The sequence below is a fragment of the Arabidopsis lyrata genome (assembly GCF_000004255.2).
Source record: "Arabidopsis lyrata subsp. lyrata unplaced genomic scaffold ARALYscaffold_2, whole genome shotgun sequence".
In the NCBI taxonomy this organism is placed as follows: Eukaryota; Viridiplantae; Streptophyta; class Magnoliopsida; order Brassicales; family Brassicaceae; genus Arabidopsis; species Arabidopsis lyrata.
Genome location: NW_003302554.1, coordinates 3,510,702 through 3,527,124, shown reverse-complemented (window position 1 = coordinate 3,527,124; position 16,423 = coordinate 3,510,702). Strand labels below are relative to the sequence as shown.

Here is a 16,423-nt window from a genome sequence, read left to right as displayed (position 1 = left end):
GTTCAGAAATTGATTTTGATTTTTTTTATTTATATTTTGATGGACGGTTGAAATTAATCTTTTAAGAAAACACTAGTGCAGAACTAGCTAGGTTCTCTCTCTACCTATAAATACAAACTTTTAGATCATCATAAAAGCTAAATGATGATGAACAAAACCACAACACTTACAACAAAAATTAGTCTTTTTGATTCTCACATTTACTATTCTTTGAAAGAAGCTGAAATATCTTTTGAACAAACAGTCCAGAAAGAGGAGAAAAAAAAAAAAAAACATTTAAAACACATAACTTAAATGGAAATGGTACTTTACAAACTGAAAAGAATTGCATATTCACAAAATTAGGGACAAAAGAAAACATTTATGATGGTTATTAATTGGAAATGCTACTTTACAAACTAAATAATCAAGACATTATTTTACAACTGCCCCTTAATTCACATGAAGTTATATCATATCTCACCGTCCCACATCTCGGTGACAGATTTTATAGAACCGTTCTCTGAGATATAAACCTCTCCGTCAACGATCCTGCTCTGAGAAATCTCCGTCGAAATTCTCTGTTTCTCCTCCTCTGTCAAAGACCAATCAAATATCTTCAGATTCTCTTCCGGCCTCTCTTTCTTAAAGCTCTTCACCACCATGCTCACTCCTTGCTCATAAGCCCATCTCATACTCATCTGTCAATTGTCATTTACAACTCTACAAATGAGCTTCAAATACTTCCTATCCTCAAAATGTACTCACTCTAACATTTGGACTCTACGGATTCACCTAATGCATAATATGTACATAAAATTATTAAAAATAATACAACATTTACGATAGATCACCCGTTTAGGTAAGTAGGTGAATGTACAATATAAACGGGTGATCTATATTCTCCAAACAACTTGAATAATAGATCACCTGTTTTCTCGTAAATGTTAACAAAAAGTTAAAAATATTTTCATCAATAATTTTTAAATTGTCTTTGGAAAGTACCTGTGCTACTGTTTTTCCCTTTGCCACAGCAATTTCTTTGAGAACATCAGACTCCATGATTTTGTGAGTTCCCCAAAAAGCTCCTCTAGATCCCAACACCGAATAAGCTGTCACAACAATGCCTTTAGACTTACAAAGTTCCCTCAGTTTTCTCTGTTGCCAGACTGGACTTATTCCACCTTTTTCATATTATCCACAAACAAATATATCAAATTATTTCACGTATCCAATTTATCCTAGCAAAAAAACGTTGAACTTATAATTGATAAGTTAAACAAGAGAGAAAGTAGATTTACTTGATTGACACTAGGTGGGATTTTGGCAGAGAGGATGTGTTGGAGCTTCTTGCACGAGAAGTTGCTTACTCCTATACACTTTGCAACTCCGAGTCTCTGACACTCTTCCATCTCAGACCATACTGCTTCATAATCCATTGGCAAAAAATCATCTTCTTCAATAGGAAACTTGTATTTACCAGGTTTCGAGCTAACCGGCCAATGAATTAGGTAGAGATCGAGATAGTCCAGTTTAAGAGTTCTACAATACATGATATGAAAATGATGATTAAAATTAAGCATTGTTCTAAAATACGGCCCAAGCATTCATATATACGATGTGACGACATCTTTCTTTCTTTCTTACTTATAATTATTTATTTATCTCGTATCCATTTCAAATTTCTCTTACATCAATTTCATCATAACATTATTTTTTTACAAAATAATATACACTGTATAATTCATATGTAAATGCCCATGTATATGCAGCTAACATTTGGTTTATTTTTGAATATCCTGGAATCTTCATGAATATAAAATTTAAAATTTAGATGATATTTGTTATTTTATTTGTTTTATATATTTAATGTTTTAATTTGTTCTTTATTTTACAATAATGTTTTAGTTCCTATAATAAATTTCCGTCAGTTTGGATACCAAAGGTTATCAACGGATCCAAATTCGAATATTATGAAATTTTAGAATATCCATTCCATGCACACCCCTAGGTACATATTCGAGTTTAATCATCTAGAATCAAAAATGTATATATATATATATATATATATATATATATATCTTTCATGTAATCCATAAATCTAATGTGATATCATTTCTAAATAAAACGGAACTTAAAATCTTACTCCAAACTCTGTTGAATCGCCGGTACAACAAGGCCACCATTCACTTTTTCTAATTTATTCTAAAAAACTTATTAGAAAAGGTGGGTTTCAAAAAAAGTAGGCATACGGCGTACAACATGAACATCAACACAACATAGCTTAGAAGTGACAAAGAGTTCCGATCGAGATTGGACTAAGCCTAGAGAAACTGCTTCCGCCAGAGCTTCGCCGAGCGGCTCCTCTGTCTGGTACCTCGGAGACGTGTCGAAGTGACGATAACCGAGCTTGATGGCCTCCAACACCGTTTTTCTCAACACTATCGGTTCCGGCGGAGGAGACGCAGCCGTTCCTAGAGCTAGAACCGGCATCAAGTGATGGGCAGATCCGATTGAGAACATAAGAGCATCTCCATCGGTCAAAAATTCTGTTGAGTGTCTAACAAATAAAATAATATTAATTTTTTATTATTTAAATATTTTATTATATAATTGTTTATTTAAACCAATCAGAAGAATACAATTGTAAAAATGGGTGTCTCACAATTTTTCAAATGAGAAACGTTTCTGTCCTCTATCCTCCTTTTTTTAATTTTTATTCTGTTTTATTGGAAATTATCTCTCACCTATACACTTTCAATGGTGTAAAAGCTGACATTGGTGAAAAGAAGCGCCAAAAAGTCAAAAAAAAAAGTTTGCTACGAAAAACTCGCTCTCATTGGCTCAAAAAGTTTACTCACTACTTAGTAGCCACTAGCCACCATGGCCACCAAAAAAAAGCAAAGAAAAAAAAGATATCACGAGTGGCCATCAAAAAAACAAAACGAAAATAAAAGGAGCATGTCAGTGATGTCACGTGTGACCCATAACCTTGCTACAAGAGGTAAAACGCACCTCCAATCATTGGTCTAATTTCGGTATTGGGTCCAAGTCACCAGTGGCTCTGAATTTATCCAACGGTATTGGACTATGTTGAGGGAAGAATTGGCTCTCGAAGGAAAAGCCCAATTCAAGTATAGAAGCCCAAGCCCAATCTTAAAGCCTGCTATGCCTAAAGCCTTCGACCGAGCCCATAAAGTCCAAAAAAATCTCGCCGCCAGACGAGCTCTGCCACATCATCAGGATGAAGGGTAAAATAGGTAACTAACATCAAAGTATGCCCTACCCCACCGGTTATAAATACAGAACGATCAGTCCTGTCACATCCATCGGAAACTCGCGCTGACACGACAAATACACACGGAGATCGTCAGGGAATCAAGGAGAGCGCCCGCGACCTCAACGAAGCCGACGGAAAGACCTGAGGCCAACCTCTTGTCAGTTCGTCAACTCTTTCAGCTCGACATTCTTCACTCAACTCGTCACGCAAACGTCCTCTTTTTCCTTTGTGCAAGATCATTCTTTGTAGCTCGTCTATAGCCATTTGCACTCTCGGCTCACATTATTTAGGAGATTCTTTTTACTTCCCTAGAGAAACTCTATTCGTACTTGTGTGATTCGTGCATCAACAGACTATTAGTGTTTTATGGCTTTGTTCGGAACGTTGTTGCTATGGACAATAGAGCAACATGTTCCTTGGAAGTTGGAACACAAGATTGTTGAAAGCATGACGTTGAAATTTCTTCCCGCTCCCGCTGTTAAATATTTTGGTGGTTCCTCGCGCGACAAGAAAACGAACAGGCCATATGTGTATTGTGATTATAATTTCAAATTGATTAATAAGGAGCGAATTCGCTTAGATTTCCCCCGTTTCAAATTTAGGATTTCTCAATAAGTATTGTGAGCCTCCTCTTGTCGTGAATCCAATCTTAGCCAAGTTCAAATACAACTCCGTACTACTGTTACAGTTCCTGAACGCCATGTGGGAAACTTTCAAGAAACGTCTAAAAAAAGTCGATAGTTTCAATGGTTATTTTTTTGTTGGTATCAATGTTAAGTATTTAAACTAATCTCGATTTGAGACATCGATTATAGAGGAAACGAGAAAGGCAGGAAGACCAAAATTAAAAGAATTACGATTACAACAGAAAACATGACAAGAAAAGCACAAGCGACAACAACCAGTAGAGGGTATTTTGTTTATAGATAATTGGAAAATGCTAGTTTATAACAATTTAAATAACCAAGACTAATTTGGCAACTGCCCCAACATTCTTTTTGATTGATTACGTTGTGTCTAAATGATAAATCGTTTATGTTGGAGATCTTACTTATTCATTATTCATTATAAGAGAGTGACAAGTAAATCAATATGACAAATGATGATTGTGCAATTTCACTATGCTATTTTCACGAGAAGTGATCAGATCTCGCCATCCCACATTTCGGCGACGGATTTTATGGGACCTTTCTTGGAGATATAAACCTCTCCGCCGAGGTTCCTGAACTGTGGAATCTCTGTCGAGATTCTCTGTGTCTCCTCTTCTGTCAAAGACCAATCAAATATGTTCAGATTCTCTTCCAATCTCTCTTTGGTAAAGCTCTTTACCACCATGTTCACTCCTTGTTCATAAGCCCATCTCATGCTCACCTGTAATTACAACTCCAAAGTATGAGCTTTAAATCCTTCTAATCCCCAAACCGAAATTGTCAAGTTTTAATATTGAACTCCATGGATTTTGCTAATGTAATACATCTCAAATTTGTCTGTGGGGATTCATGTTACCAAGATAATGACTGATTACCGATGGTCATAAACGCACCACTTTGAAATTATGGGTAATTTGTGTGGCTAACTCAAAGATTGTGTGAAATTGGTAAACAACACCAAAAAAAATTCACAACCTGAAAACTAGTTCTATTTAGAAATGACAAGCCAACTCTGATTAAAAAAAAAAAAAAGACTTCTGTAAAGTTATACTTTTTTTGAATTTTTTTAATATTTAAATTGCATATAACCTCTTTTAATAGAAGCACTACCTCTAACCATAAACAATATATATATATATATATATATATATATATATATATATATATATATAAAGTCAATAATATAAATAAATTTATGCTCAATATCATAGAAAAAAAGTAAATAATTCAACTGTTTTGATATAAAAATCGATTATGTAATTCGACTGTTTGTAAACAAATGAACCGTAAAATAAATAATTCATTGGTAAAATTAAGTTAAGCTTGTTAAAATATCATCCAGCAAAAAAAAAAAGAGATGTTAAAGAACTAAAAATTATGGAGATAAATATGTATATAAATGTTATATGATTTTGGAAACTAAGAGAGAGATAGGAAGTAGAGTTTAGAGAGTGTTTAGAGAGTAGATTTGTTTCTCTTATTACTTCTTCAATATTTTCACCCAATACAACATACAATAGCATCTATATATATACACATAATGATGCATTAGTGGAATAGCTAAGGATGACTAATATTAGGGGGTGGCTAATGGGATAATTATTTATAACACTAGGTAAAAAGGATTCAACAAAGATGAGTGGGTAGGTTTGTGTGATGAATAATCATATATTTTATAACACTCCCCCTTGAGTATTCATCACCATAGATGTATGACGTACTGCCTCGTTAAAAACTTTCTCATAGAAAAACCCATTGGGATAAAAACCATGACAAGGAAAAAATAGTACAGTAACACATACTCCCCCTGGAAAAGACAGATATAATTTTTTCCTCAAAGATCTCGTAAATGACGCATTCCAATACTCTGAATATGTTTTTTGAATGATGTGGTAGGAAGCGCCTTTGTAAAGAGATCTGCTGCATTGTCACTTGAGTGGATGTATTGAATATCAATTTCTTTATTCTTCTCGAGTTCTTGAGTATATGAGAAGAATCTTGGAGGAATATGTTTTGTTCTGTCGCTTTTGATATAACCTTCTTTTGTTTGGGCAATGCATGCAACGTTATCTTCATACAAGATTATTGGTTCTTTGCTTTTGTTTATTCCAGTGGTTTCTTGAATGTGTTGAGTCATGGATCTGAGCCATACACACTCTCTACATGCTTCATGTAGTGCAATGATCTCTGCATGATTTGAGGAAGTGCTGACTAAAGTCTATTTTTGTGAACACCATGATATTGCAGTTCCTCCAAATGTGAAAACATATCCAGTTTGGGATCTAGCTTTATGAGGATCCGATAAATATCATGCATCTGCAAAACCAACTAGACCATACGCAGAGTTTCTAGAATAATATAAACCCAAATCAATTGTACCTTGAAGATAGCGGAATATGTGTTTTATCCCATTCCAATGTCTTCGAGTAGGGGATGAGCTGTATCTTGCAAGCAAATTAGTAGCAAAATCAATATCTGGTCTACTACAATTTGCAAGATACATAAGTCCACCGATAGCACTCATATAAGGTACTTCGGGACCAAAAACTTCCTCATTATCTTCACAAGGTATGAATGGTCACATGTATGTCTATTGACAACACGAAATACGGCTTTCGCAAAATTTATTACCCAAATGATCAGGTTGAAAGCACAATTCCCTGATCATGCCATAAAGAAAGTTAGACTTGATAATGCTGGTGAATTCACTTCAAAGGCTTTTAATGACTATTGTATGTCAATGAGCATCCGGTCCCTCATGTTCATACACAAAATGGCATGGCTGAGTCTTTGATTAAACGGCTGCAACTCATTGCAAGACCGTTAATACTGAGAACAAACCTTCCAATTTCTGTATGGGGTCATGCTATATTGCATGCTGCGTCATTAATCCAGATAAGACCGAGCGCATATGATAAACATTCCCCTTTACAATTTAACATCTGGTCAGGAACCAAATGTATCTCATCTCTGAGTTTTTGGATGTGCGGTTTATGTTCCTATAGCCCCACCGCAAAGAACAAAAATGGGGCCACAACGGAGATTGGGAATATACGTTGGTTATACGTCACCAAGTATAATTCGATATCTTGAACCACAAACTGGTGATATGTTTATGGCACGTTTTGCCGATTGTCATTTTAATGAAAGTGAATTTCCAGCATTAGGGGGAGCAATTAAGCAAATTGCTAAAGATATTACATGGTCTACACCATCTTTGATATCTCTTGATCCCCCCCACAAAACAACGTGAACTGGAAGTGCAGAAAATTGTACATTTACAAAATATGGCAAATCAATTACCAGATGCGTTCACAGATACCAAAAAGGTGACAAAATCATATATCCCCGCTGCAAATGCACCATCAAGAATTGAAATTCCCAGAAAGGAGTTCGATGGGAGCAAAGCTAATGAATCCAATGTTCAATTGAAACGCGGGAGGCCAATGGGCTCTAAAGATAAAAATCCCCGAAAGAAAAAGAAAATGGAAGAGAAGAATGAAAAAGTTCAAGAAGAACTAAGTCAAGAGAAAATTCCTCAGGACGATACAGAAAAATATGAGATTTCTATCAATTATGCCCAAGATAGAAAAATATGGGATAGAAATGAAATCGATGATGATAATGGAATATTCTCTTTTTCTGTATCTAAAGAGATCGATTATGAATATGATGATCCAGATCCAAGGTCCGTATCAGAATGTCAGAAAAGACCGGATTGGGAAAAATGGAAAAGTGCTATGAAAGTAGAATTGCTCTCTCTCAATAAAAGAAACTTTTTTGGACCTATTGTCACTACATCTGAAAATATAAAACTTGTCGGGTGTAAATGGGTTTTCGTGCGGAAAAGAAATGAGAAAGATGAGATTACACGATATAAAGCCCGCCTTGTTGCACAAGGATTTTCTCAAAGACCTGGAGTTGATTATGAGGAAACATACTCTCCGGTCATGAATGCAATTACATGCAGGTACTTAATGAGCCTATCGGCATCTAAAAGTTTGGAAATGTACCTTATGGATCTAGTGACAGCATATTTATATGGATCACTTGATAATGACATTTACATGAAAATCCCTGAAGGATTTAAAATTCCCGAGGCCCTTGACTCAATGTCTAAGGATATATGTGCAATCAAATTACAGCGATCACTTTACGGATTAAAACAATCCGGACGCATGTGGTATAATCGCCTAAGCGAATATTTGTTGAAAAAGGGGTATGTAAATGATAAAATTTGCCCTTGCGTCTTTATCAAGAAATCTCCATCGGGATTTGTGATCATTGCTGTATATGTTGATGACCTTAATATAATTGGGACTCAAAAGGAAATTGATGATGCAAGAACTCATATGAAAGAAGAATTTGAAATGAAAGACCTTGGAAAGACTAAGTTTTGTCTCGGTCTTCAAATAGAGCATCTTAAAGATGGAATATTTGTGCATCAATCAAATTATACCAAAAGGGTTTTAAAACACTTTAATATGGATAAAGAAAATCCTTTGAGTACTCCAATGGTTAATAGAACTTGAATGTTGATAATGATCCATTCAGACCTTGTGAAGATAATGAGGAAGTTCTTGGCCCCGAAGTACCTTATATGAGTGCTATCGGTGGACTTATGTGTCTTGCAAAGTGTACTAGACCAGATATTGCTTTTGCTACTAATTTGCTTGCAAGATACAGCTCATCCCCTACTCGAAGACATTGGAATGGGATAAAACACATATTCCGCTATCTTTAAGGTACAATTTAGGCCTGGGCATTCGGGTTCGGTTCTTTTTTTTCGGGTATCGGGTCTATTCGGGTAGGGGGTCAAGACCCATTCGGGTATTCTAAAAATTCGGTTCGGGTTCGGTTTGGGTTCGGGTCGGTTCGGGTATTTTAATAAAAAAAAAGTAAAATACCCGAAAATAATCAAAAATACCCGAAATATTTTTGGGTTCGGGTCGGGTTCGGGTTTTTAACTCATATATACCCAAATCTAACCGAAATACCCGATTTTTCGAAAATACATTGGTTACTCTGTACCCAAATATAACCAAAAATATCTAAAATACCTAATATATTCGGATTTATGATTATAATTTTAGGTATTTCGGGTATTATAAATATAAATATAACTAATATTTTTAGGTGTATATTTGTATTCGGGTACATTCGGGTATTGGATTCGGTTCGGGTTCGGTTCGGGTTTTTTACGGGTAGGAGGTTAGGACCCATTCGGGTATTTTTAAAAATCGGGTTCGGGTTCGGTTCGGGTATTGTTCGGGTTTTTCGGTTCGGGTATTCGGTTCCGGGTATTTTGCCCAGGCCTAGTACAATTGATTTGGGTTTATATTATTCTAGAAACTCTGCGTGTGGTCTAGTTGGTTTTGCAGATGCAGGATATTTATCGGATCCTCATAAAGCTAGATCCCAAACTGGATATGTTTTCACATTTGGAGGAACTGCAATATCATGGCGTTCACAAAAATAGACTTTAGTCGCACTTCCTCAAATCATGCAGAGATCATTGCACTACATGAAGCATGTAGAGAGTGTGTATGGCTCAGATCCATGACTCAACACATTCAAGAAACCACTGGAATAATCACCAGCAAAGAACCAACAATCTTGTATGAAGATAACGCTGCATGAGTTGCCCAGACAAAAGAAGGTTATATCAAAAGCGACAGAACAAAACATATTCCTCCAAGATTCTTCTCATATACTCAAGAACTCGAGAAGAACAAAGAAATTGATATTCAGTACATCTACTCAAGTGACAATGCAGCAAATCTCTTTACAAAGGCGCTTCCTACCACATCATTCAAAAAAGCATATTCAGAGTATTGGAATGCGACATTTACGAGATCTTTGAGGAAAAAATTATATCTGTCTTTTCCAGGGAGAGTATGTGTTACTGTACTCTTTTTTCCTTGTCATGGATTTTATCCCAATGGATTTTTCCATGAAAATGTTTTAAACGAGACAGTATGTCATACATCTATGGTGATGAATACTCAAAGGGGAGTGTTATAAAATATATGATTATTCATCACACAAACCTACCAACTCATCTTTGTTGAATCCTTTTTACCTTGTGATATAAATAATTATCCCATTAGCCACCCCCTAATATTAGCCATCATTAGCTATCCCACTAATGCATCATTATATGTTGTATTGGGAGAAAAAAATTGAAGAAGTAATAAGAGAAACAAATCTACTCTCTAAACTCTCTCTAAACTCTACTTCCTATCTCTATCTTAGTTTCCAAAATCATATAACATTTATATACATATTTATCTCCATAATTTTTAGTTCTTTAACAGATAGGTTTGTGTGATAAATAATCATATATTTTATAACAAGAGAAATATAAGTATCACAAAAAGTTTTGTATTTTTCTTGTTTGGTACCTGGGCCACAGTTTTTTCCTTTGCTTCTGCTATTTCTTTGAGAACGTCAGATTCCATAATTTTGGGAGTTCCCCAAAAAGCCCCTCTAGATCCCAACACCGAATAAGCTGTGACAACAATGTCGTTCGAACTACAAAGCTCCCTTAGTTTTCGTTGTTGCCATATTGGACTCATCTCGACCTTGTTGATATTCATCCATAAACAAATAAAAATAAAAGGTGAATTGTTGTGTTCAATTCAACTGTTTGCTAAAAAATAAATCAAAGAGTAAAAAAAACAGTTTTTACCTGATTGACGCTAGGCGGGATTTTCGCGAGAGAGAGGATGTGTTGAAGCTTCTTACAAGAAAAGTTGCTTACTCCTATACACTTTGCAAGCCCGAGTCTTTGGCACTCCTCCATTTCAGACCACACTACTTCGAAATCCATTGGCAAAAAATCATCTTCATCAATGGGAAACTTGTATTTACCAGGTTTCGAGCTAACCGGCCAATGAATTAGATAAAGATCAAGATAGTCCAGTTTAAGGTTTCTGCAAAACCATATTTGTTACATAGATGATTTACATTAAGTTATGTTACTCCAATAATAATATTCAATCATGAAACATTATTGACACCTACTCTTAGAGCTTGAAACAGTTCATTGATATACATAGGCTTGAACCAAAATATTCGAGATCTTATATAAGACCCGACCCGCTTTGAAAATAAGGTGTTCATAGTACCATAATAATTTGAGTTAAAGATTAAGAAATGCGGATCCACTATATAATCTTACGTATAAAGTGTTTTGAAAAGTGGAGTAATTTTTAGAATATCACTGATGAATATAATCTAAAATATTCCTAAAAATCAGTTTGTAATTTTTTTATGTGACAATTTTATTTTATCTTACTTCAAACTCCGTTTGATCGCCGGTACGACGAGACCACCATGAGCATCAGCACACCAAAGCTTGGTAGTGACAAAGAATTCAGATCGAGATCGAACTAAGCCAAGAGAAACCGCCTCCGCCAAAGCTTCACCGATTGGCTCTTCCGTTTGGTACCTCGGCGACGTGTCGAAATGGCGATAACCGAGCTTGATGGCCTCAATCACCGTCTCTTTCAGCATCGTTGGTTCCGGTATCGGAGAAGCGGCTGTTCCAAAACCAAGAACCGGCATCGAGTGATGACCGGATGGTCCGGATCTGATGGCGAGCGTGGGGACTGAAGTGAAAGACATTGGTTCAACAGAAGAGCCAAAAAGTCAACGGATGTGTAATGGTTTCTCGGTGGCCCAAACCTATAGTCAGTAGCCACATGAGTGATGCTATAACGCTAATGCTAATACTATATTAATATTACTTTCGAAAATTAAAAAATTACATAGTGCTATATTCGACCATATTCGACCATAGTGCTATATTTTTTTACGGGAAAAGAAAAGAATATATTGAACTTTAAATATTCGCCAAATATAATACTCATACTATTTATTAATAATTTAAATTAAAAACTTTCTAAAGAGTAATTAGATCTTCACTAAGAACATCTTCAATCCATTTTTCCATTTTCTCATTCAAAGAGTAATTCTAGTTTAGAGTCTTTTTCCAATCCGAATTTATTCTCGAATAAAAAATAAAGATTTTCAAAATTTAATATAAACAGAGATAAATTGGAAATGTTATAACGACATTAAAACAAATTCCGTTTTCATTTGATCCCAAAATCCCCAATCAAAACTCAAAATCCATTTAGTAAAATTACATTAATATTTGGATACTGTAAAATCATACATATATGGAATCATAGAATATAATTCAAAATAAGTCAAATTAGAATACAAAAAAGAAAAATAAAAGCTTACAATGGAACAAACATGATTCTTGACAGCAATTGATCTAGGTATGGTTTGGTTCAATTTTGAGTTTAATTTATAAAACAAAACCGAAGTTTGAATTAACAAAATAGAAATTTGAATTATTTTTTATAAGTTTGGTACTTAAATTGTTAACAATATTTTTTTTTTTTGGAAAACTTTGAAAGAATGTTATGTTCTGTAATTTGTGCATAATTTCAAAATTATAATATTTAAATCATTAATTAATGAATTAATATAAGTTCGGCTTTTTCTATTATTATTTTTTTTTTCAAAAGCATGTCACGTAGGGAGCATTAACACCGTGTGGAAAATGGTACCAAGTGAGCTAACCTTTTAGCTTCATAACATACACCGACGTCGTTTCAACTCTTCATCTTCATTTTTTCTGTAACTTGTCCCATTTTTTTCTTCCCAAAAATATATAAAAAAATGAGATTTCTTCTCCATCTAACGACTTTAAGCTTCTTCTTCTTCTTCTTCTTCTTCTTCACAGTGAATCCAATCTCAGCCAAATTCTACTCCAACGTCTCTTCAATTCCACCGTTACAATTCCTAAACGCAACACAAAACGCATGGGAAACATTCTCCAAACTCGCCGGTTGTCACATCGGAGAAAATATCAACGGTCTCTCAAAACTCAAACAATACTTTCGCCGTTTCGGTTATATCACCGGTACCAATAATTGCACAGACGATTTTGATGACGTACTTCAATCGGCGATCAATACTTACCAGAAAAATTTCAATCTCAAAGTCACCGGAAAACTCGATTCGTCGACTCTCCGGCAAATCGTTAAACCGAGATGCGGGAATCCGGATATGATCGACGGAGTTTCGGAGATGAACGGTGGAAAAAAGCTTCGTGCGACGGAGCGGTACTCGTTTTTCCCCGGGAAGCCACGGTGGCCGAAACGGAAACGCGATCTGACTTACGCGTATGTGCCGCAGAATAATCTAACCGACGAGGTTAAACGCGTGTTTGCACGCGCCTTCACGCGTTGGGCGGAGGTGACTCCGTTGAATTTCACGCGCTCTGAGTCTCTCCTCGGAGCTGATATAGTGATCGGATTCTTCTCCGGTGAACATGGTGATGGAGAGCCGTTTGATGGAGCTATGGGAACATTAGCGCACGCTTCGTCTCCTCCAACGGGGATGTTACATTTAGACGGTGATGAGGATTGGTTGATCTCTGACGGTGAAATTAGCCGTCGGGTTTTACCGGTGACGTCGGTGGTGGATCTTGAATCGGTGGCGGTACATGAGATCGGACATCTTTTAGGGTTAGGTCACTCGTCGGTGGAAGATGCGATTATGTTTCCGGCGATATCTGGTGGAGATCGGAAAGTGGAGTTAGCGAAGGATGATATTGAAGGGATTCAGCATTTGTACGGAGGAAATCCGAACGGAGACGGTGGTGTTTCGAAGCCTAGCCGGGAGAATGAATCCACCGGTGGCGCTGGTGATAGCGTTCGTCGGTGGAGTGGGTTGGTGTTTATCCTATCATCGATTGCCACGTGTCTATGGTTGATTTGTGTTTAGATGTTATGCAGGTTATATTATACCTTTATTCCCTTTATTTTGGGGTCATCGATTATGTCATTTCTAAAAGTAAAGATTTTATTATACTTTTATTCCCTGAAATACTGTAATAAGGTATTAGCATTCTCTGGAATTTGGAACCTCACTTTATGAAATTTATTTTCTTCGGTTCTATATAGTTTATATAGTTTATAGTGGACAAACTAGGCCTGGGCATTCGGTAATAACCGAGAAAACCGAACCGAAAGAACCGAGTTTTTCGGTTTTCGGCGCTGAGTTTGAGAGGGACAGCGAATCGATCGGGAAAAATCTCTATACTATTAAAAGAGAAGTACAAATGAAAATGGGTCAGGTTAAAATCAGAAAATTGACCCGAAATTCTGAAATCGGATCTTTGAATTTTTTTTGGAATATAAATTCGAATTAATAATGAAAAATCGAAATAAAATCACATATTTATGGAAATCAAATAAAATCTGATTGTACTTATGGTAACTAATAATAAAAGCATATTCCGAACAATAATATACATTAATTACGTATAATAAATTTGTTCATATATTTTTGGGACTAATTCCATAACAATCAACGTTTTTGATAAATTAAATTGATATTTTTATTTTGGTCGTGTAAATTAACCCATCTGTTTTATAAATTAAATTGATATTTTTATTTTGGTTGTGTAAATTAAATATATATTTTTATTTTTGTCCTGTAAATTAAATACATATGAAATTCATGTAACTAATTTTAATTTAATTAGATTAAATCGAAATTATGAATTTATGATATTTTCATACCTATAGCTTACCAAAGAAGTTTAATTTTCAATTTATAAAGATTTTTTGAATATGATTTTAGAATTATTCAACAAGATGATAAGTATTTATTAAATTTTGTGAATCATGAAAAATAATAATTAATTTTTAATCATTATACTTCATCTTTCAATCTCTCATCTAACAAATAAGATACATATTCTATTATTACTATGTCCAAACTTCATTTTGTTGTATGACTAAATAATATTCCAATTAGAACTGTCAAAGCGAGTTGATTCATCCCGTTAAGTCCGTTTTGCGATAGACAAAAAATATTTTGACTTGTGTTAGTCGGTCCGCACGACCCGCGGATAGCATATATGAAATACAAACCGTCCCACGAATGTATGCGAATTTGCGGGATTGTCCATGGATTTTGTTTAAATAATTTTAAAGTAACCAAAATTTAAAATACTACTAAAATAAATAAAAATACTATTAAAAGTTTGTTTAAATTACCACATGTTGAATAAATTATAATTTTATCAATAAATACCAGTGTTCAAGAAAGCGCTAGACGCTAAGCGGGCGGTGACCCAGTGCCTAGCGCCTAGAACGCTTAATCGGAGCCTAGGCGATTTTTTAGGCGGTTTAGACGTTTATAACATAAAACATTATAAATATGATATTATATATAAAAGTTATATAAAATATCTATATAAAACTAAAATTATGAAATTATAAACAAAAACTAGATAAAATATTTATTTATATATATATTAAATAATATAAGAATATTTATAACTATATATATAAATAAAACTCTAATTAAAATTAAAAAGTATATATTAAACAAGATGTATGTAATTTTAGGCGGTCAAGGCGGTTATCTAGGTGTCGCTGGAGAGCCTAGAGCCTAGTCGGGGCCTAGGCGACCGCCTAGACCGCTTTTTAGAACACTGATAAATACTAATATGCGGGCTGATCCGCCAATCCGCGGATGAAAACCGATTAAACCTATGACCCACTGCGAATTAATCCATGTGGCCCGCTTATTTGCGGGTTTAATATATTTTCCCAAATCTTCCCCATAGTGAGATGATGTGGGTTCGACCCGCGGTTTTTGACCTATTTTGACTGCTCTAATTCCCATGAATCGTCTAATTTTAGAATTTTAAAACACAAAATTCTATTTTGTAAATCATAATTAATACGATGGGTATATTTATAAACAATTTTACATTTTCTCTATAATTCGTTATTATGAATATTTATAAGTATACTACACGATTCGTTCTACTAAAAACACACACAATATTAAACGCAATGTATATAAACCAATATTCTCCCGCGGTGGACCGCAGGTCCGATCCTAGTATTTTGGAAATTCGTTTATCACTTCGGTTCGGTTCGGCAAGCCATAACCGAACGGTTATTCGGTTTTCTTCTAAGCATCACCTATACTCGAATTTTTCTCAAGTTTTTAGTGAGTTGCAGGTTTGCAGCGGCGGCCGTAGAAGATGTGGAAAAAATTAATTTTAGTATTAGAAGGAAGAAGAAGATAAACACGTGAAAAGCTCGTGACTTTTAAATATGAAATTGTGGGCATCGATTTTAACAGGCCTAGAATAATTGGAGGCCTATTTTTATATGTAGCAAATGGCCCAAAATTAGGTAAAAGTAAAACCCACGATTATTTCATAAAACAAAAAAAAAACCCTACAACAATCTTTTTCATCCATTCAGCTTCTCCCAGCCGCCTATCTTTCTTCCTCTTTTTGATATTGTAGCGAAACATTGTGATTTTCCTTTGGGAAATGTTTGTCGGCTACACGAAAGAGACGTCATCACATAGTCACACATGCAGACTTTAAAAATGTTTCGTTAGCTACACGAAGTATTGACATTACATACGGACATCCCTGAACTAACATAAGTTATGTTGC

General features: G+C 35.1%; 3 protein-coding genes across 5 annotated transcripts; 1 reads left to right on the top strand and 2 right to left on the bottom strand.

Annotated features, from left to right (window-relative positions):
* Positions 1 to 15: 15 nt before the first annotated feature.
* Positions 16 to 2,544, bottom strand: LOC9322713 (non-functional NADPH-dependent codeinone reductase 2). The gene is made up of 5 exons (XM_021036000.1): positions 2,232 to 2,544; positions 2,126 to 2,168; positions 1,261 to 1,521; positions 985 to 1,153; positions 16 to 680 (listed from the first exon to the last, which is right to left on the bottom strand). The coding sequence occupies exons 1-5, from the start codon at positions 2,500 to 2,502 to the stop codon at positions 453 to 455; spliced, it is 972 nt and encodes a 323-aa protein (XP_020891659.1). The 5' UTR covers positions 2,503 to 2,544; the 3' UTR covers positions 16 to 452.
* A 1,685-nt stretch (positions 2,545 to 4,229) lies between these two features.
* Positions 4,230 to 12,590, bottom strand: LOC9324226 (non-functional NADPH-dependent codeinone reductase 2). Of its 3 annotated transcripts, none has more exons than XM_021034991.1 (5): positions 12,508 to 12,590; positions 11,210 to 11,598; positions 10,601 to 10,844; positions 10,314 to 10,493; positions 4,230 to 4,630 (listed from the first exon to the last, which is right to left on the bottom strand). In XM_021034991.1, exons 2-5 carry the CDS (start codon positions 11,536 to 11,538, stop codon positions 4,403 to 4,405), a joined length of 981 nt encoding a protein of 326 aa, XP_020890650.1. In that variant the 5' UTR covers positions 11,539 to 11,598; positions 12,508 to 12,590; the 3' UTR covers positions 4,230 to 4,402. The 3 variants fall into 3 exon arrangements, with proteins under 3 accessions (XP_020890650.1, XP_020890651.1, XP_020890652.1); XM_021034992.1 differs by lacking the exon at positions 4,230 to 4,630 and adding an exon at positions 9,288 to 9,554; XM_021034993.1 differs by lacking the exon at positions 4,230 to 4,630 and adding an exon at positions 9,567 to 9,709.
* LOC9324225 (metalloendoproteinase 5-MMP) lies at positions 12,514 to 13,871 on the top strand. The gene has a single exon (XM_021034989.1). It carries the CDS (start codon positions 12,607 to 12,609, stop codon positions 13,714 to 13,716), a length of 1,110 nt encoding a protein of 369 aa, XP_020890648.1. The 5' UTR covers positions 12,514 to 12,606; the 3' UTR covers positions 13,717 to 13,871.
* The last annotated feature ends 2,552 nt before the right edge of the window (positions 13,872 to 16,423 follow it).